The sequence below is a fragment of the Rosa chinensis genome, chromosome 1, assembly GCF_002994745.2.
Source record: "Rosa chinensis cultivar Old Blush chromosome 1, RchiOBHm-V2, whole genome shotgun sequence".
Lineage (NCBI taxonomy): Eukaryota > Viridiplantae > Streptophyta > Magnoliopsida > Rosales > Rosaceae > Rosa > Rosa chinensis.
In genome coordinates, this window is record NC_037088.1 from 47589965 (window position 1) to 47610342 (window position 20378).

At 35.9% G+C, this 20378-nt stretch overlaps 3 protein-coding genes across 3 annotated transcripts; 1 reads left to right on the forward strand and 2 right to left on the reverse strand.

Annotated features, from left to right (window-relative positions):
* Window positions 1–523: 523 nt before the first annotated feature.
* LOC112168258 (receptor-like protein EIX2) lies at window positions 524–1978 on the reverse strand. Its single transcript, XM_024305385.2, has 2 exons — window positions 856–1978; window positions 524–771 (listed from the first exon to the last, which is right to left on the reverse strand). The coding sequence occupies exons 1-2, from the start codon at window positions 1976–1978 to the stop codon at window positions 524–526; spliced, it is 1371 nt and encodes a 456-aa protein (XP_024161153.2).
* A 390-nt stretch (window positions 1979–2368) lies between these two features.
* On the reverse strand, window positions 2369–5293 carry LOC112168266 (LRR receptor-like serine/threonine-protein kinase FLS2). The gene has a single exon (XM_024305392.1). The coding sequence runs from the start codon at window positions 5291–5293 to the stop codon at window positions 2369–2371; it is 2925 nt and encodes a 974-aa protein (XP_024161160.1).
* Window positions 5294–6602: 1309 nt separating this feature from the next.
* On the forward strand, window positions 6603–9820 carry LOC112181531 (L10-interacting MYB domain-containing protein). Its single transcript, XM_024319909.2, has 4 exons — window positions 6603–6691; window positions 6769–6802; window positions 8729–9059; window positions 9161–9820. Exons 3-4 carry the CDS (start codon window positions 8733–8735, stop codon window positions 9698–9700), a joined length of 867 nt encoding a protein of 288 aa, XP_024175677.1. The 5' UTR covers window positions 6603–6691; window positions 6769–6802; window positions 8729–8732; the 3' UTR covers window positions 9701–9820.
* The last annotated feature ends 10558 nt before the right edge of the window (window positions 9821–20378 follow it).

The following is a 20378-nucleotide window of genomic DNA, read 5'->3' on the forward strand; positions in this document are numbered from 1 at the left end:
ACATAGCAAGGGGGACTATGCCAATACCTTGCTAGGATAAAATACAAGCTGAAAAGTACAATAATCAAGAATGGTAAAATAACTAACTGAGCACAACTCTAACATGAATATGAAGAAAATGACCAACTGCCAATTCCGACTATTCTGATACTTATCATAAATGTCAGTACCAGGGATATGAGGGGTAGCTTCTTATTGAAACTAATACAATGAGACATGGAAACTGAACTTAGCAAGGTAAAGACAAAAGAAAGAAAAACATGACCGAACAAGTAGGGTACTAAACACTGTATACTTGAAGACTTGAGCAGATGACTGTACAGCGCAAGTATGTGATGTGCTCAATTGAAAGGAAGCTCTTGTTTCGGAAGATGCTGGCGCTGTATAAAACATAAGTGGAATACCATTAGTCGATTAGTATGAAAAGACAAACTTATAATAACCAATTATTCCAATGATGATGCAGTATAAAAAAGCTATCTATGATGAACACATAGATGTAGAGAAAGAGAGAGATTACCGCTTAAGATTGTCCACTAAGCATATCCTTTAATTGCCGTCTGATCAAAGCTACCCTCACATAAAGCCAACCATTTAAAGCATTCAAGAAGTTGTAGTATGCATATCTCCATGACCGCTTGAATATCAAACACCCAGAGACTCCCCAGAATCCAACACCAAATCCAAGTCCCAGACCAATGTAAAAGCCTAGTGTGATGAGCTCATCTGGATCTTCTTGATCACTCGAGACATTTGGCCGACCAGTTCCCTCTGGATTACAAGCTTCAAGTGGACGTCCACACAATTGAGGATTTCCGGCATAAAAGGACGGATCAAAGCTCTAGAGCTGAGTACCAGTTGGAATTTCACCAGACAAGTTGTTATATGATAAATTCATGTAAGTAAGTCTATCGATCCGAGCAAGGCTTGTCGGAATCCTGCCTCCTATCTTGTTTCTAGACAAATCAAGAGAATCTAGTGACTTCAACTTTCCGATCTCTAGAGGTATTTTTCCAGATAAATTGTTCCTCGAAAGGTTCAGAGAAACCAGCCCAACGAGATGAGTGATTTCACTTGGAATCTCCCCTGTTAATCTGTTGCTTGAGAGATCAATTCTCTTGACCAGTCCCAAAGTACTTTTGTATGAACACAACGTTCCTTTCCACATGAAGGTTGCATCATCCTCATAATAAAGAGAACTCATAGGTGGTTCGGCCTCAGATGTATTAAAAGAATGTCTGATGGTTAGATTTGAATTTCCTTCTTGCGCAGAAGAAGTCAAATTATTGAGGCATTTTGGTATAGTTCCAGATATTTCATTCACAGAGACATCCAGAATTTGAAGATATGCTAGATGGCATAATTGTGAAGGCAAACTTCCACTAAACTGATTAAATTGAAGCATAAGAATAACCAAATTTGGAAGGCAGACCCCTAACCATTCAGGCACTGAACTTGAAAGCTTATTGTCCCCAAGATCAATAACATTTAAGCTTGTACAACTCTTCAAGGATGAAGGCAATTCTCCCACAAGTCTGTTTCTCCTTAATTTCAATGTTTTGATTCTAAGTAAACATCCTATATTGGGTGGGATTTTACCAGAAAAAGAATTGTTACTCAAATCGAGAAGATCTAGATTAACCCAATGTCTCCAGCAATCTGGAAGTTCTCTAGAAATATGATTACTGGAGAGATCAAGAAATCTGGAAATTTTAACATTCGATGAACACAAGAAGGAAGTCATCTCTAAAAATTTATTATCAGAGAGATCCAAATATTTCACATTTGATAGAAATGGGGGCACTGGACCTTCCAACTGGTTGGAACTAAACCGAACTTCAACTCCGTTAACTGATACAGCCTCTGAACTCCCTAATGTTCCTCTAATTTGATTGTTAGACAGATCTATAGTCGAACGATCACCTAATAGACCCCAGAACCAACTTGGAAGGACATCTGAAATGTCACCATCAGACATGTCAAGGTAGGAAAGATCTTTTTGGGTTCGAAGCCATTTTGGGAAATCCAGCCCCACCATACAAGACCTCAAGCTTAGATAATACAATTGAGAAGGAAAAACCCAATCAGAAGTGACATTGAATTCTAATAATGGGTTATAGGATAAATCCAACTCATCTAGATTAAAGAGTTTTGAGAAATGGGTTTCTGAAATCTCCCCTTCCAAACGATTCATACTAAGATTTATAAAGCCCAACCCAGACATCTGTCCAATACTTTGCGGTATTCTTCCGCTTAACAGATTTCTAGAGAGATCTAAACTCCACAAAGATGATAGTTGCCCAATAGTTTCAGGTATGCTTCTGCTTAATTGATTTCCGGAAAGAACTAAACGTTTCAATGATGAGAATTACCCAATACCTTCTGGAATTCTTCCGCTCAGAAGATTTCCAGAGAGATCCAAGACATACAAACCGGAGAGTTTCCCAATACTTTCCGGTATCATCCATTGTAATTGATTTTGATCAACATATAATTGTTTCAGAGAAGAAAAATTTCCAATACTATCCAGAACACTCAACTTATTTTTGGAGAGAGTTAATACCTCCAATGATGAAACGCTTGTAAGATTAGGAAGTGACCCAGCAAGATGATTATTGGAAAGATCAAAACTCTGTAATGAATTTTGAAAACATGCTGAACATCCTTGAACAAACTCAGAAAGTTGTCCACTTGTCAGATTACAACCTAAAACTGACACATGTCGCAAACTGCATAACTGGCCAATGGAGGCTGGGATCCCTCCTCCGAATGGGTTATAAGAGATGTCAAGACGTGCAAGTGAGCTCATGTTTGCAAAAACATCGTGAATCAAACCACTTAATTTGTTGGAAGAGAGGTTAAGATATGAAAGTGAGCCCATGTTTCTGAAAGCATCGGGAGTCAAACCACTTAATTGGTTGGAAGACAGGGCAAGATATTCAAGTGAGCTCATGTTTCTGAAAGCATTGGGAATAAAACCACTTAATTGGTTGGAAGAGAGGTAAAGACGTGCAAGTGAGCTCATGTTTGCGAAAGCATTCGGAATCAAACCACTTAATTGGTTGGAATAGAGGTCAAGATTTACAAGGGAGTCCATGTTTCTAAAAACATCAGGATTCAAACCACTTAATTGGTTGGAAGAGAGGTCAAGCTCTACAAGTGACCTCATGTTTGCGAAAGCATTAGGAGTCAAACCACTTAATTGGTTGGAAGAGAGACTAAGAGATGCAAGTGAGCCCATGTTTCTGAAAGCATCGGGAATCAAGCCACTTAATTGGTTGGAAGAGAGGTCAAGATGTTCAAGTGAGCTCATGTTTCTGAAAGCATCGGGAATCAAACCACTTAATTGGTTGGAAGAGAAACTGAGATATGCAAGTGAGCCCATGTTTCTGAAAGCATCGGGAATCAAACCACTTAATTGGTTGGAAGAGAGACTGAGATATGCAAGTGAGCTCATGTTTGCAAAGGCATTAGGAGTCAAACCACTTAATTGGTTGGAAGAGAGGTATAGATATTCAAGCGAGCCCATGTTTCTGAAAACATTAGGAGTCAAACCACTTAATTGGTTGGAAGAGAGGTATAGATATGCAAGCGAGCTCATGTTTGAGAAAGCATTGGGAGTCAAACCACTTAATTGGTTGGAAGAGAGACTGAGATATGCAAGGGAGCTCATGTTTGCGAAAGCATTCGGAATCAAACCACTTAATTGGTTGGAAGAGAGACTGAGATATGCAAGTGAGCTCATGTTTGCAAAAGCATTAGGAGTCAAACCACTTAATTGGTTGGAAGAGAGGGATAGATATTCAAGCGAGCCCATGTTTCTGAAAACATCGGGAGTCAAACCACTTAATTGGTTGGAAGAGAAGTCAAGATTTTCAAGTGAACTCATATTTGCGAAAGCATCGTGAATCAAACCACTTAATTGGTTGGAAGAGAGGGATAGATGTTCAAGTGAGCCAATGTTTTTGAAAACATCGGGAATCAAACCACTGAATTGGTTGGAAGAGAGGTCAAGATATGCAAGTGAGCCCATGTTTGCAAAAGCATCCGGAATCAAACCACTAAATTGGTTGGAAGAGAGGGATAGATGTTCAAGTGAGCCCATGTTTCTGAAAACATCGGGAATCAAACCACTTAATTGGTTGGAAGAGAGGTCAAGATATGCAAGTGAGCCCATGTTTGCAAAAGCATCCGGAATCAAACCACTAAATTGGTTGGAAGAGAGGGATAGATGTTCAAGTGAGCCCATGTTTCTGAAAACATCGGGAAACAAATCACTTAATTGGTTGGAAGCGAGGTCAAGATATGCAAGTGAGCTCATGTTTGCAAAAGCATCCGGAATCAAACCACTTAGTTGGTTGGAAGAGAGGTCAAGATGAACAAGGGTGGTATTGAAATTGCACAACCATTTGAATATTGAAGAAATGACATCAGGATTTCCAGACAAATCAACACTAACAAGAGAATTGGAAGAATTTATGTGAGAAAGAGTGGAAAGAGTTGGAGGAGGAAGACTACAGAATCTCAAGGTTAAGTTTCTTAATTTGGGGAGCTTGTTTATTGTTTCCAACCAATCAGAAGCCTTAATCATACCGACCCAACTCAGGTCCAGGTATTTTAAAGAAGAAAGATGTGGGAGCCAATGGAAGTTTTCTACACCATGAGTGATGTCATTATACCCGAGATTGAGATACTGCAAATGAGTAAGATTTCCAAGCTGATGATATGGAGTATCACCTTCAAAGAAATTCTCAGAGAGATCTAAATATCTTAAATTGGTCAGATTACTAATGAGCTCCGGAATTTTGCTCCCAGTGAGGCCATTGTAATGGAGATCTAGGTGTCTTAAATTGAACAAAGAAAAAATGAGCGCTGGAATTTGGTTGGCATTGAAGAAATTGTGACTGAGGTCCAAATATTCCAAATGCTGCAACTCAATGAGTTTAGGACTAACTATTCCTTTAAAATATTTGTAAGTCTTAAACTCACCTAGTGAAGAGATCACCTCCAGTCCTCCAAGATGATGTTGAGTAACATGGCCCGTCTGGTGATCGCAGTGGACTCTTTCCCATCGGCAACAGTCTTGCTTTTTGGCTTCGCTTCCCCAAGAAGAGAGCAGGTTGTATTCATCCATCAGGTCTCTTTTGATAGCAAGGAGTGCACCCCTCTCCCTCTCAAGGCACCTCGTCGTCAAGTTAGCATGGTGGTTGCCGAGTGATAAGGAACCGTTGATATGCAGAAGAAGCACAATTGATATTGCAAAAGCATGTCTGAGCCACCTTCCCAACTCCATCTTAATTAATGTAATCAAGACGATGTTGGAATAAGAAGCACAATTGCACTGCAAGTATTTATATGTATGGCTGTGTGATTTATAAGAATACTATCTATGCATGCAAATGACTCCCCATTTATAATGACTCCTCACAAGAATTTATCCAAGCATTTCATATCTGAAATAGAGGCACAAGGTCATACAGGACAAAATACGAAAGAAGGAAGAGAGTATCATCTACGTTGACCATTAACTGACATGACTTGAGTTGACTTAATTAATAATTGCTTGAGAAGCGTAGTGCAAAGTTAATAGTGAAAACAATTAACACAAAGACAACTTTTGCCTATAACACAGAGCTCAATAACACTCGTGGGGTTATCACTTGTCAAATTCTCAGGATAAAATTAAGGGGAATTTGATTCTACACCCAAATTTACACACCCCTTTTAGAATAAACTCATCCATAAGAGTGTTTTAATATACACCCAAACCTATTAATTAGGTTTATTCAAAATAAAAAAACATTTTAAATATGATAAATATTAAAACCCAATGTTGTTAAGAATTACTAAAGTTGCCACTATCAAATTCCCCATTCACCTTTTAAATAGGATTAATAGTCAAAATCATCTAGCAAATAGTATGGAGTTTGATTGACGTTATTGTTGGTATTACCTTCACTTTAGGTTTTAATCAGTACTTAATTTTAGATGTTTACATTAATCTCATTATTATGATAATTTGGTATGTTTCTGCCTATATATAAAAGCTAGTGAATTCATTCGTCATTTTTTTTCTTTGGGTGGAGACCTTTCACAAAGTTGCATCTGATTTCAAAGCATGATTTCAAACGACCTATTCATGAGGTTTATTTCATCATTTTCAAATAGGTACATATATCGTATTCATAATTCAAATTACCTATGCATCAGATTTATTTAGTATAATATCTTTGTTAATCTCTTGATTTTGTGTAAAGCTTGAATTGGATGGATTTTTAGGGCACGTCCTGTATTGTTTCTTAAAACTGTTTTCTGTATTTGAAATCCTAAAATAGTCGTAATTTGCGTTCGGCTTGGTGGATTCCTAATACAATGAAAACTCTATCTTAAATACAAAATCAATTTTAGTCTATCTTTTCCAAAACAAGATATCAGCGTATCCTCTATTCTTTGAAAACAGAATCATGAATTTGTGAAAACACGGGATGCTGATTTTACGAGAAAGAGAAGAGCCGGATACTGATTTCGCGACAAAGAGAAGAGCGGGAAGAATGAAGCGCCAGATTAGAGCGCCAATTTTTGGCTCAAAGACCCTATATATTCATCGATTCATTCTTCTCTGACAATCCAGATCTTAGCCTTGTTCATCTTCTTCAGGAAATAGAGCTTTGTTTGGACTCTACTTCACAAGGTATGGAGTCTTCCCCTCTTCTGAATTTAGTTCAGTCTTCCTCTCGTTCTGAATTTGCTTCCATTAATCTTCCTCAGGAAACAGACCTTCGTTTGGATTCTCCCGCACAAGGTATGGAGTCTGTTGCTTTCATTAATATATATCAATATACTATTTGTTATTTGGTTACTGATGGGTATTAGTATTACAGCATCATCATACTTATTTGATATGTGAACACTCGTCTTTATGTCATCTCTTAGTTCCTAACAAAGTGTGCCGAAAGTATGAGTGTTTATGTTATTAGATTAAGCCCAGCATCTTACGGAACAAAACTAAGGATCTTCAGTTTGTCTAATGTGTCACATAATACTAATCCCCGAGGTAGTTCATTGAAAAAGATGCTTTTGATATGTAAATTGAACATTTATGAAGAATGCTGTTCTGTTATGAAGAATGCTTTTGATAAATGAACCTAAAGAAAATATAGTGAGAAGTATATATTTTTTTTTCATGCCTCCTTAGTTAGTGTAGTTTTGTTGTTAGTTTCCAGCTTGTTTGTTTCTTATTTCCCTTCTTTTGTATTCTGTTCTATTTGTTTCTTGTGGTTTTAATAATTTCATTATAGTAGTTGATGTAAAATAGAACAAATGATTTCATGGTTTGCTATTTTGAGGCCGGCCTCTTCAATGCTGGTATATAAACTAAGTTAATGGTAAGATCCTATCAGGTTTTTTTGATTTAATGGTTCCTTCTGGTTTTAATGAAACTTCTAATACAAAATTTCTAGGCATACAAACCCACAATTCTATATCTAAGCTATTACTTGAAATTACAGGATGATAAGTTGACAACGTAACAGTATAGTCTTCTCCTGAATGCATTTTTCTACAGAGAAAAATGTTATTTGAAACTGATTTACTTCTTTTAGTCTAATTATTCCTGTTTGTATATGGAACCCCTTTCTTTAAGTCTCTTGCATACTATTGCATATGCTACAAGAACAATCCCTATCATATATTTAAATTGTTTGTTTGCCTCATCAGCTTTCTGGTAAAACAACCAACATATGCTACAAGAACAATCCCCATCATATATTTAAATTGTTTGTCTCATCAGCTTCTTGGTAAAACAACCAACTACCATTACAATTGAATAATCAAAGTTGGCAAGTTATAAGTCATTGTTTATGTTGATTCTGAAATGCTACACTCTATTCATTGAAAAAGCTTTGCCAGAAATATGCCTCACAATAATATCCTGATTTGATAGCAATAATACTATTTCTTATTTGCTTACAATCCTTCTTATTTGATATCTGAACACTCGTCCATATGTCATCTCTTAGTTCCTGACATAGTGTGTCAAAAGCAAGATTTTTCTGTTATTAGATTAATCCCAGCATGTTACAAAACAAAACCAAGGATCTTCAGTTTCTCAAATGTGTCAGATAATACTAATCCCCAAGATAGTTTATTCAAAAAGGTGCTTTTGATATGTAATTTGGACACTTATGAATTTATGAGATTGCTTGGTTGATGGAAATTATGCATTTGGCTTCATGTTTCATGATTTTTATGGACTCTGTCGTTCCCTGACATGGTAGAAACATATTTATTAATTTTCAAAGTGGGTTGACATCTTTACTAAAACAAAACACTAGCAGATGAACCTAAAGAAACTACAATCAGTACTATATTTCTTTCTTTTTTCTAATGCTTCCTCAGTCTGTGCAGTTCTGTTGTTTGTATTCAGCTTGTTTGTTTCTCTTATTTCCCTTCTTTTGTATTCTGTTCTGTTTGGTTTTTTTTTCATGATGTCCTATTGATTTCGTGTGTTACACTCCTTTGTGTTTGTGCCTTCTGGTTTTAATGATTTCATTCTACTTAGCTATTCTCTTTTTGGAAATTGTTTGCCTTGAACGTTTTAAGCTTGCAATTCTGAGTAGGCTTTAGGGTTTAGGATGGTTGAGTGCAGTAGAAGGCTAACGATTATGTTGTGGGATTAAGTTACTGAAATATATTTATCTGTGTAATTTTCATCTCATTTTCATTCAAGGAATATGGCCTCTAATGAAATGGAAGTTGATGACAAAGCCGAATGGTCTGCTAAGAATGAAGGAAAATTCATTCGTATTTTGCATGAGCATGTGAAAAAAGGTGACATGCAAACGTCCACTTTCAAAAAGAAAATTTGGGTGGAAATAAGTGATGAGCTATTTGCTGAAAGTACAAAAAGATATGTTGTGCCACAACTAAAGTCTAAATTCAATAGACTACGCAAAAAACACCGTGAATTTTCTGATTTGATTGAGCATACCGGATTTGGGTGGGATCCTATTGCGAACACTGTAACTGCATCAGAGGAAGTATGGGCTACATATATTAAGGTAAATTTAGTATTAAACAATGATTTAGTGTTAATCTATTGTTTGCTTATTGAGTTTTCAGTGTTTATTTTGCTATATGTAATATGCATTTTTCATTGTAGAGAGTGCCAGGAGTGAAGCCATATCGTAAGAAAGGGTTGGAACATTATGAAATTTTAGGGGAAATATTTAACACTACTACTGCAACGGGTCAACTACATTATGCCTCTAGCCAACTCCCTCCCAATTCAGATGAAGAGCGCGAGTTAGAGAACAAGTTTCTTAATAATGGAGTTCATATCAATCTTGATGAGGATTTCAATATTAATAATGCTCAGATTGAGACAAAAGGAAAAAGAAAGGCTATGACAGAGGCTCCAGCTTCAGAGCGTCGTACAAAGAAATGGGACAAAATGGAAGCCTACTTAGAAATTTGTGGTGAGGTGATGAAAGAAAAGCTACAACAAAGAAAAGAAAAAAATACTGAAGAGAATAAGGAGAAGTACTCCATTGAAGAGTGTGTGCAAATTGTGGAAACATTGGGAGACATTGACCATGCCACATTAATCAAAATGATGGATAAGCTTATAATTGTTGAATGGAGGAGGCTCTTTCTTTCCATGTCAGATGAAAGAAGGAGAGCTTGGCTAGCTAATCTCTAGAATTGTTGTCTACATTGTGGTTGTTTTGTTATCTTGCTTGATGTTTGTCTTCATTGCATAAATTGTCATTTTGTTTCGTATTTCATGTTTTTACCTTGGTGAACTTTTGATTCTTGTTAATGTTCGTATTCAAATAAATAATCGATGCTATTCATTGATTTTATACCTTATGTGTTATTGGATATTTTGAATTCACTATTTGTTTGAATTTTTTTAGTAGGTACTAAAGATGATTATAGACATGGAAGATAGTGACTCGGATAGTTCTTCAGAACTAGATGAAATGGCACAACACATGATCATTTGTATGAACATTTATGATTATTGGTCTTCATACATAGACAAGGTTCCTTGCCATACATCGATTCTATCTGGAGCTGAATATGTGCAAGAGTTGCTGAATGGACATCCAGATAGAATATATAACTCATTTCGCATGGATAAACATGTATTTCAAAGGTTGTGTTGCACGCTTAAGAGTTTAAAGTTATTAGAAGATGATCGACATGTAGGTGTCCAAGAAGCCGTGGCGATTTTCTTATATATAGTATCTCATAGTGAGCGTATGAGAATGGCTGCTGAGCGCTTTCAACGATCAAAGGATACTATTCATCGACAGTTTAAGCGTGTATTAGCAGCCTTGTGTATGTTATCACCACAGATTATACGTCCTCAAAGTGAAGGAGAAACACCTGCTGAAATTTTGAACAATCCAAAGTTTTATCCATATTTTGAGGTAAAGAATTATTATGAATGAAGTTATTTGTGTTTTATTTTGTTTTATTTGCTCCCTAATATTTATTTATTTTATGACAGAAATGTATTGGGGCAATTGATGGAACACATGTCGCTGCATGGGCTCCGGCTCAGAAACAAACTTCATATCGTGGTAGGAAAGTTCTTGTTACCCAAAATGTCATGTGTGCATGCTCTTTTGACATGATGTTCACCTTTGTTTACACTGGATGGGAAGGGACTGCAAATGATTCTAGGATCTTTACAGATGCAGTGACCAGGCCAGAAAATAAATTCCCATTTCCAAATGAAGGTAATAAACCACGTAACTTTTTTCTTTGGCTATCTAAACTAAAAATACATATGCTTTACTTTGATTTTGACATGCACAAAATAATTTTGAAAAAAAAAAACAGGATATTATTATGTTGTGGATGCTGGATACACAAACATGCCAGGATTCTTAGCTCCTTATCGAGGTGAGCGGTATCATTTGCGTGATTACAGAGGACCTCATCGTACACCGAGAGGCCCTAGGGAATTGTTCAACTACAGACATTCTTCATTGCGAAATGTAATTGAGCGATGTTTTGGTGTATTGAAAGTGCGTTTTCCAATTTTAAAATATATGCCTAATTATCCTCCAAGAAGGCAACGACGTATACCAATTGCATGTTGTGTTTTACACAATTTTATTCGGAAGGAAGCTCGTCGCGATAGATTGTTTGAAGCTTTTGATGTAGAAGATATGATTTTTGAGGAGGAAAACAATACACCAACGAACTTAGATATGTCACAAGAGAACCTTGCACAGATAACTAATGTTAGAAATGCAATTGCAGAAGACTTGTGGCAAGATTTTATCCCTCACCCTTAGATTGGTAGGTGATAATCAATTATTAATGCAAGTTTTGTTTGGATTGTATGATTTTTTTCGACAAAGTTTGGATTGTATGATGATATGACAACTTTGTTTTGAATATCTTGAGGAATTAATTTTAAATTAATCAGTTACTTTATTTCTTAAAGTAAATTTGTCACATTTAAAATTTCCATACCAGACGCGTTTTCTGTTTTTCATTTTTAGAAAACAATTTTGAAAATTAGCCACCGAACGCATTCTCAAATCCAGAAAATACAGAATTTAATTTCCTGTTTTTGTTCTACAAAACAGTTTTTAAAAAATTATTTTGTAAAACGTTACAGGACGCGCCCTTAGTAATTAGAAATTTCAATTTATGAATCTGGTACAAAACTTGGTTACATTTCTTCAAAATAGAATCGTTATTTGTAATTACCTGATACTTAGATTGCTTTAATATGTAATACCTATGATTTAGATGTTTGTTTTTGTAGTTTTAAATTATTTGTGTGACTCTATATCATAGGTTGTTTATTCCATAACATATAGTATTGACAATTAATATAACTATCATTTAGATAATATATTTTGGATATGTGTATGTAAATCCTAATAGAGTTTTACCTTTGAATGTAAATCCTAATAGAGTTTTACCTTTGAAATAGATCTATGAAGGTAATTTGCAATTGTATAAGGAATCACAACATGCAGGGCACTAGAAGTTGGGAGATTTTTGAAGACTACATTGCAAAGTGCTAGTCGAGATGACGGATGAAGTGTTATAATGTTCTTTATATTAGGTTCAAAAATGTAAAGTTTATATTTCAATTGTAAAAACAAATTTAAAATTGTTTATTTCAATACTAGATAAACATCATTTACGGTTGTACTCATTGTCCCTATTTCAATAAACTTTTAGGTTTATTCCTTCAAAACGAATGTGTATTTAAATTACCTTGATATTAGAAATAAATTTCTTAATATTGTAGAGTTCATTTTCAATTGTAAAACAATGAATGATAATAATGAGTTTGCTACATTATAGTGCAAAAACTCTTGCACATTCAAAATTATTCAATGTGCCAAAATTAAGGGATAATTATATATTAAACAAACTCTACAATTACACATAGAGGTGGCAAACGGGCCGGCCCGGCCCGGCCCATTTTAAGCAGGCCTAGTCGTGCTTCGTGCCAGGCTTGGGCCGGCCCATTTATTATCGTGCCGGGCTCGTGCCGGCCCATTTACTTAAACATTAAGCCCGGCCCAGCCCATGGCCCGAGCCCATATTGTGGCGGGCCGTGCTCGTGCCGGGTTAATAACGGGCCGTGCTCGTGCCTACCCATTATAAAGCACGATTTTAAAATCTTAATTTGAACAAATAAAAATTAATTTTATTTAACTATTTAGAAAATTAAAATAAATTAAGTTCTACAATGTTTTTCTTAATCTTAGCTTTTTAAGATTAGATTTCTAATAATTTTTTATATTCCACTATAAGAAAGAAAGAAAAAAAAAACTCAAAATATATTGTTTTTAGTATATTATTGTGAGATTAATCTTTATTAATATAATGAAGATTTAGTATCTATTATTATTTCCTTCAATCTATAGTTGTATTATTATGAGATTAGTCTTTATTAATAAACATATATTTAATATTTAGAAAAAATACTTATGTCAAAACAAGTAGTGTTTTGTTTCATTATTTTGACAATATAAAAGAAAGCATTGGTGGAATTGTCATGAGATTTTAAATAAAAATTGTCTCATATTCAAATCTCATCATTGTAGTTTTTTAATATTTTTTTTTTTAAAATGAAATTTTGTGTTTGTAACGGGCTGGCCCATAATATGTCGTGCTCGGGCCGTGCAGGGCCCATTACCGGCTCGGGCCGGGCCGGGCCAATGGGCCAATATTTTTAGGCCCAGCCCGACCTGTTATTCTAACGTGCTCGGGTCGTGCCGGGCCACTAACGGGCTTGGGCCGTGTCGGGCCGCTTTTAAGCTTGCCGGGCTCGTGCCGTGCTCGTGCTTAGTGGCCCGTTTGCCACCTCTAATTACACACAACTATTATGTGGACCACCCCATAAAATCAGGCATCTATGTGTAGAAAAATGTAGGGGCGGAAAAAAAAAATATCTTAAAGCAATCAATGTACATCAAGTACATTTTACATGGGCTAATTACATTAACTCGACTATTTTAGAAAATTAATGAATATGGAATGATTGTATAACTACATCTATTAGAACGGATATGAAAATAACATACCTTAATGAGAGGATGTTTACTCATGTCGAGATATAATAAGAATATAACATAATCTGATGATACGCAAACATATTTATTAAAAAATTACAAATATATAGATCTCGGAAAGAAAGAAATATAGGATAATTAAGGCAATTAATCGTTTTAAATAAGAGAAAAATCAAGGATTAAATTGATTGTATTAAATTCTAAATATTTAAGTTCAAAAAATAGTCAATAGCTATATTTGAGGAATATTTTATTTATTCAATCAGAAGGGCAAAAATGTCAAACTAAAAAAAGTGAAAAATCTTAATTATAGATTTAAAACCTATAAGGAAGGTTCAATTATGTGAATTGGGTGTAGATTAAAAGAAAATATAGGGATGAGTTTTTCTTAATAGGAGCTTTGTTTTTTGGGTTTTTATCTAATTTTCTCTAAATTAAGCTTACTTAGCTTAAAATACAAATATCTCAATAACACTACGAGCTGCCTCCATGTATTTGTTTTCTGTAATTAGTAAACAAGGGTTTCATGTATGGAAGAAGATGAAAAAGAAAATTGCTTTCTTCGCCGTCATCACAATCATTTGGAAATTGCATTGTATCTGCTACTGCCACTTAATATTGACTTGGCTTGGGTGGTGATCAGTAGACTTAACGTAAAGGAGACGCAGCAATAGATACAAACAAATTAACTTAATAGATAACAAGAAACATCGGACTCAAGTATCTCTGTTTGATACTACTGCTTGAATATAAAGAAGTTATAATTTCCACGATGCAAATGTGGCCAAGTACTGACTATTGACTTGTAGTGTTATTGAATCTTGCCTAATTAGCCGTGATCAGTTTATTTGGACAGAAATTTCTTAAAGGAAAACCTTTTGATAAGAATTTGGAAAGTGTAGAGTGATTACGACTAGTAAAATTACCGCCAGTAATTAACAAGTTGATGAAAACACAAAACTAGAGATCTGTAGGAAACACTCTATTTTCGTTTATCAATCTATTTTTTTTTTTTTCTTTTTTCTTTTCGAAACTAAATACTCTGCATACTAGCATAGTGTCAGTGGATCTATCACTCCATGTAAAAAAAAATTCTATCTTGAAATTGTTAGTACAGAAATACGTATTGATCTAAAAATTTCCTCTCAAACAATCCTTCATCTCCGGGATTGAACTATTGGACTTAGAGTATCGAACACAATATAACATTATCTAGCTCTGTTTTCCAGGAAAAAAAAAAAGATCTGGGATAATAGGGATCAATTAGCTATATAGTGGCACGATATCAAAGTTCCTAGAGCCATTGATAATTGTTTACCTTCTTACCATGTCGATGAGGCAAGATTCTAAAAGTTGATGGGTCAGATTTGCTGGTTATTCCTAAAGAAACCTTGACCGGACAAAAGGTAATTTGTTAGTGAAAATCAACTACACTACTACTAAAGGCCACCATTCAATTGTCACCCCATTCCATCAGTTGAGTTGTAATTTGGGCTTTCGACTAACTAATTGCATGAGAATTAGAGAAGAAAGTTATTGGAATTAGGAGGACCTAAATCTGCTAAAATTGCTTTTTTCACTGCGTCACTATCACTTGGAAATTGCATCGTATCTAGTACTATTGCTGTAATACAAAACAGCAGTGCCCACATGAAATAATATTTGAACGTGAAGGAGACGCAGCAATAGACAGCCACGACCTGATAGAAAAGAAGAAAAAATGGCCCAATCTCAGTCTGCTACTACTGCTAGAATCTAAAGATGTTGTAATTTCCACAAAGAAAATATGGCCAAGTATTGACTTGACTTGGTAGTGATATTCAATCTTCCATGATAGCCATAATCAATTAGGACATAGAGCTTGTGTTCAGAAATTGCTCACAGAGAACCTTGTGGGCTTGTGATAAGACTTCGAAAAGTTGAAAGGAGCGATTTCATTATCAAACTGAGTATATTAGAAAGTAGTAATAAATAACATTATTTTTCACGTTGCAATCAATCAACAAATTGAATTAAATAAACAAAACAAGAGATTATGTGCGGGAAATACTATGTTTTTGTTTTTATCATTTTGTTTTAGTTCCAAAACTAAAAAGCATAGTTTGTATAGAAATTCTTTTTTATTTGATTTGATCAAACACAGACAACGGTCCGGTAACTCGGTTAATATAGTGAGGTATGCAAGGCTTCCACTTATCAAATATAATACACCAGCGTCAAGAGGAGACTGTGAATGACATTCACTCCTCTCATGCCTAAGTTAGTCAATGTAATAATGTTGACAAAATGTCGCTAGCTAGAAATAAATGTGTAGTCTTAATGATGAGAGAGAGACCTTTTATAGGTGAGTTGAGATAAAACCTGAGCCTTGTCTTCGATGTGAGACTGATAAGCATCATTTCTGAGTAGATTGCTTTTCTGGGAGGCCATGTTCCTCATGTGCATGCGAGCGCGTCAGGGCATGGCCGGGTCTGAGACTAGTTTAGGTGAACGTCTCGCTTCCGATGTTCCCCGAGGTCACACCAGCAAGACCTTTGCATGGCCGGAGTGGTCTCCATGTCATGGCTAATTATGCTCGGTATGGGGTCCATGTAAATTATTTGATTCAAGGCCACCATTCAATTGTCACCATGTCACGACTACAAAAGGCCACCATTCAATTGTCACCCCTTTCCATCAGTTGAGTTGTTACTTGGGATTCCGACTTACTAATTTCATGAGTTATTGGAATCAGGAGGACCTAAATCCACTGCTATTGCTTTCTTCGCCAGCGTCAGTCATTTGGAAATTGCATCGTATCTGCTACAATTACTATAATAAAAGACACCAGTGCCCACAACAATTAATATTTGAACGTCAAGGAAACGCAACAATAGATAAGCCACGTCTTGATAGAAAACAAGAAGAATGGGGCCCAAGTATCTCAGTCGGCTACTACTGCTAGCATCTAAAGAAGTTGTAATTTCCACAAAGAAAATACGGCCTTGACTTGCCTTGGTAGTGATTTTATTTTTATTTTTTATTTTATTCCAACAGAAGACTAATTCATTGACTTGGTTGTGATATTCAATCTTCTATAATAGCCATAATCAAATAGGACATAGAGCTTGTGTTCGGAAATTGCTCACAGAGAACCTTGTGGGCTTATGATAAGATTTCAAAAAATTTTAGAGTAAAGGAGTGATCCCATTATCACCCGTGAATGACATTATTGTTTTCATAATAAAATCAGTCAACAAGTTAAAGTAAATAAACAAAACAAGAGATTATGTGTGGAAAATACTCTTTTTTTTTTTTTTCGTTTTTTAGTTCCAAAACTTTAAGCGGCATAGTCTTTTCATGTTTCCTGTAGAGTGCTCATTGTATAGGAATTCCTTTATTTGATTTGAACCCCTGTGCACTATAAAGTATCATTTGGAAATTTTGTTGTATCTGCTACTACAGCTAGAATTGCGAACCCATACTAGTTATTATTTCAACAATGCAATTGTTGCCTAATATTGACTCGACTTAAATAGCACATGATAGAAATACTCTGTTTTCCCTTATCACTTTGTTTTTTTTTTGTTTTTTGTTTTTTTTTTTTAAATAAACATCATCATAGAGATTTCCATTAAGGGTCTTTTCCCCTATACCCAAAAAGCCTTGGTATTTTTCCCAACTGCCCAACACTTTGGTTTTACACTGTTGTTGATAGACAAAGACTAACAGGGACGGTTTTAACAAACAAATGCCTTTTGTATCCTATGTTGACCTTTGGATTCTTCTACAGTTCTATTCAACAAAAAGGAGCAGTATTTAAAACGTCAAAACGAAAACAAGACTAGCCTTCAACATGCCACATTTCGCCTAACGACTCCTTGTCTAAACGGCTACTCACAGGACGGAATCACTGCTGCTTGTCCTAATTTTTTCTGTTTTAAAATTGATTCTTTCAGATGAACAGTAAAGTTTTAGAACCTTGGATTTCCATGGGATGCATGCATTTAAATAGTAAACTTAAATAGTAAACTATGAATGACAATTATCATGATAGAAATGAACTGATAAAAACTGATAATAACTATATTGATTAAAGAAGTGGGGGAATAACCATTTGAATTTATTCAAATATACATACAATTTAAAACATTCAGAGCCTCATTCTCAAGTAAACAGCAAAAGCTGTTTAACTATTCATAAGAATGAGAACAGGTACTTACTTGATGAAAGCACACTACTTCACACCTAGACAGGAAGGGAAGCACACTGCTATACTACTTGAGAGAAGACTCTTCTGCTCAATTCTAACTGATTTTTTCTGTTTCGAATTTAGAACTGCTTTGTCCTACTTCGAATATCTAACTGATATCGAAGTCTTCGAATGCCTTCTAAGAGAAGCTAAAGCTCCTTATATAGGGAGCGGAACTCAAATTACAATTCAAAACACAAAAATGTACAGAACAACTCTGTGACTCCTGCTTTTCTGAGTGCTTCTGTTGGTGGAGGTCGGATAAGGAAAAGCAAAAGTGGTTTGGGTGAAATGTTTTTCACTATCTCTTTTTGAAAAGCAAAAGTCTCTTTTTGAAAAAGAGAATAGTTGCCTTTTGTCTTGGTACTGTTTTCTTTCACCCGTGGTTTCACCCGTGATGCTACATATTCTCATCTGTTTCTGAATTGTGGCCAAAGATAAAGGAGTTGTTGTCTGCCTGAGCCATGCGAGTTGTTGTAGCATTGTCCTCGACGACATTATCGACATACATTTTGTAGTGGTTGTCATTTTCAAGTCTTTCCACCCATTGCATGCATGCCATTGTCGAGTCTATCTCTTTTCTGGTGAGAGATAGAAATAGGTCGCTGCTGACTACGTTAGGATGATCGTAAGCAGTGATTATAGTTTTCTCTCCTGCTGCCAGGAAGGTATTGTTGACATCTTCAGAGATGATCTTCTTAATGTATTCCAGGGCCATGGCCTTCATCTAGGGGATGCTTGAATTTGGTTGACCATTGTACCCAACACAGGCAGGTTGTAGATATTTCCTTTGGATAATTCTCACATAATGATATGGAAAAATATACTCAACCTCACCGTTTGCCTTCTGGATCCATTCTGGAGGAGTGGATCTGAACTTCAGACGAAGCATACAGTCATTCTTTATGATGTTTTTGACTGTGTTGACAATAATAGGCGGCAAACCTTTCAGATCATCATTTGTTTTAGTCCACAGATTATGGACAAAACCGTTTTCAACAAGCCAAAGCTTGTGTTCTTGGGGATGTTCACTCTGAACATTTACCAGGTATCTCCCAACATATGGTCCTGCGATGATGAAAAGGGTTGGAGGAACTCGGTCTTCTGAATTGTGACTTCCTATCAGACTATGAAATTCATGCCAGTCTGATTCATTGAGTGCCATGATAGGGACCCTAGCACTTTCTGGACTTTCAAGGAAGTGAATCTTCTCTTTTCTTACAGCACTCTGCTGTGTATGAAGCTCTTCACCCTGTGGTCTACCATTTTCATAGAGTTCTTCAGCTAATGCAAAGAGAGCTGGGAACATCAGAGCTTCTTTCTTGAAAGGAAAATAAGAGATTATCCAGGATTACCTTCTGGTGATAAGCTAATCTCCTGCCTGTTCTGAACACAGGAGAATCAAAAGTTCTTAATTCATAATTAAAAACATTTTTAACTCCACTTGGAGTTGGTCTGCTTTTTGGCAAAGCAGCAGCCATCAACGGTCTTGATGAGCCTTTACCGTCTGCCGTTTGAGACGGGCTAGCCAATCCTTTACCCTGGGATTGATAAGTTGAGGCCAAGCCTTTCGAGCTTAGCAGAAACCTTTTAAGGATTTTTTCTTTGGGATCCTCTTCAGGTTCAGGTTCTTTCCCAGTTCTTCTACTTCTGGGATTACGACCTTCATCGTCATCTCTTTGGCTAAACATTGCCATTTCCCTGGTCAATGCGTCTGGAAGATAGTTCTTGTTTCCTGCAATTAATTCAACAGTATAATCATATTGGTTGAGAAACAATTGCTAGTTAGCTAATCTTCCTCTATCAGCAGCTTTGTCTAATTTGAAATTTTTGAAATTCTTTACTCTAGCACAATCGGTGCGGACAGTAAAGGGTTTTCCAAGAAAAGCTGGAGAGTTTAAAATTGTTTTCTTGACAGCCAAAATTTCTTTTTCCCCTGTGGGATAATTCTGTTCTGCAGGGCTGAACTTGCCGCTACAAAATTTGCAGATCTTTTCAATGTTAGTTCCAGGCGCTCTCGCTAGAACAACACCAGACCAGTAATTATCACTCGCATCTGTCTGGAGGATAATTTCATCATTTTCCTCTGGTTGTTGTAGAGGAGGGAGGTTTTTGCAAAGATTTTTTATCTGCTTCATGATCTTTTCATCATCTTCTGTGAAGTTCCATTTTCTTTTGGAACTTGTCTTAGGAGATAACATTGCTGTTAACCCTGAGATTTTAGGGATGAAATCTCTCCCATAATTTATGAAACCAAGGAATCTCTCTAGACTCTTAGCATCAGGAATTCTGTCTGGAAACTTCCAGATCTTTTCAAGAATATGAGGTTGGAGTTTTATGACTCCATTCTTGATATTTATTCCTAGGAAATCAACTTCATCGAGGATAAAGAAGATTTTCTTCTCGCCTAGGATAATTCCATGCTGAACTATCAGCTTTACTACCTCATGGAGGTGTTTCATGTGTTCTTCTCTGTTTTTGGAGAAGACTAGAATGTCATCTATATAGACGACGCAGAACTCCGCAACATGTTTGAAGATGTTGTCCATCTTTCTTTGGAAGATTGAGGGAGCTTGCTTTAGACCAAA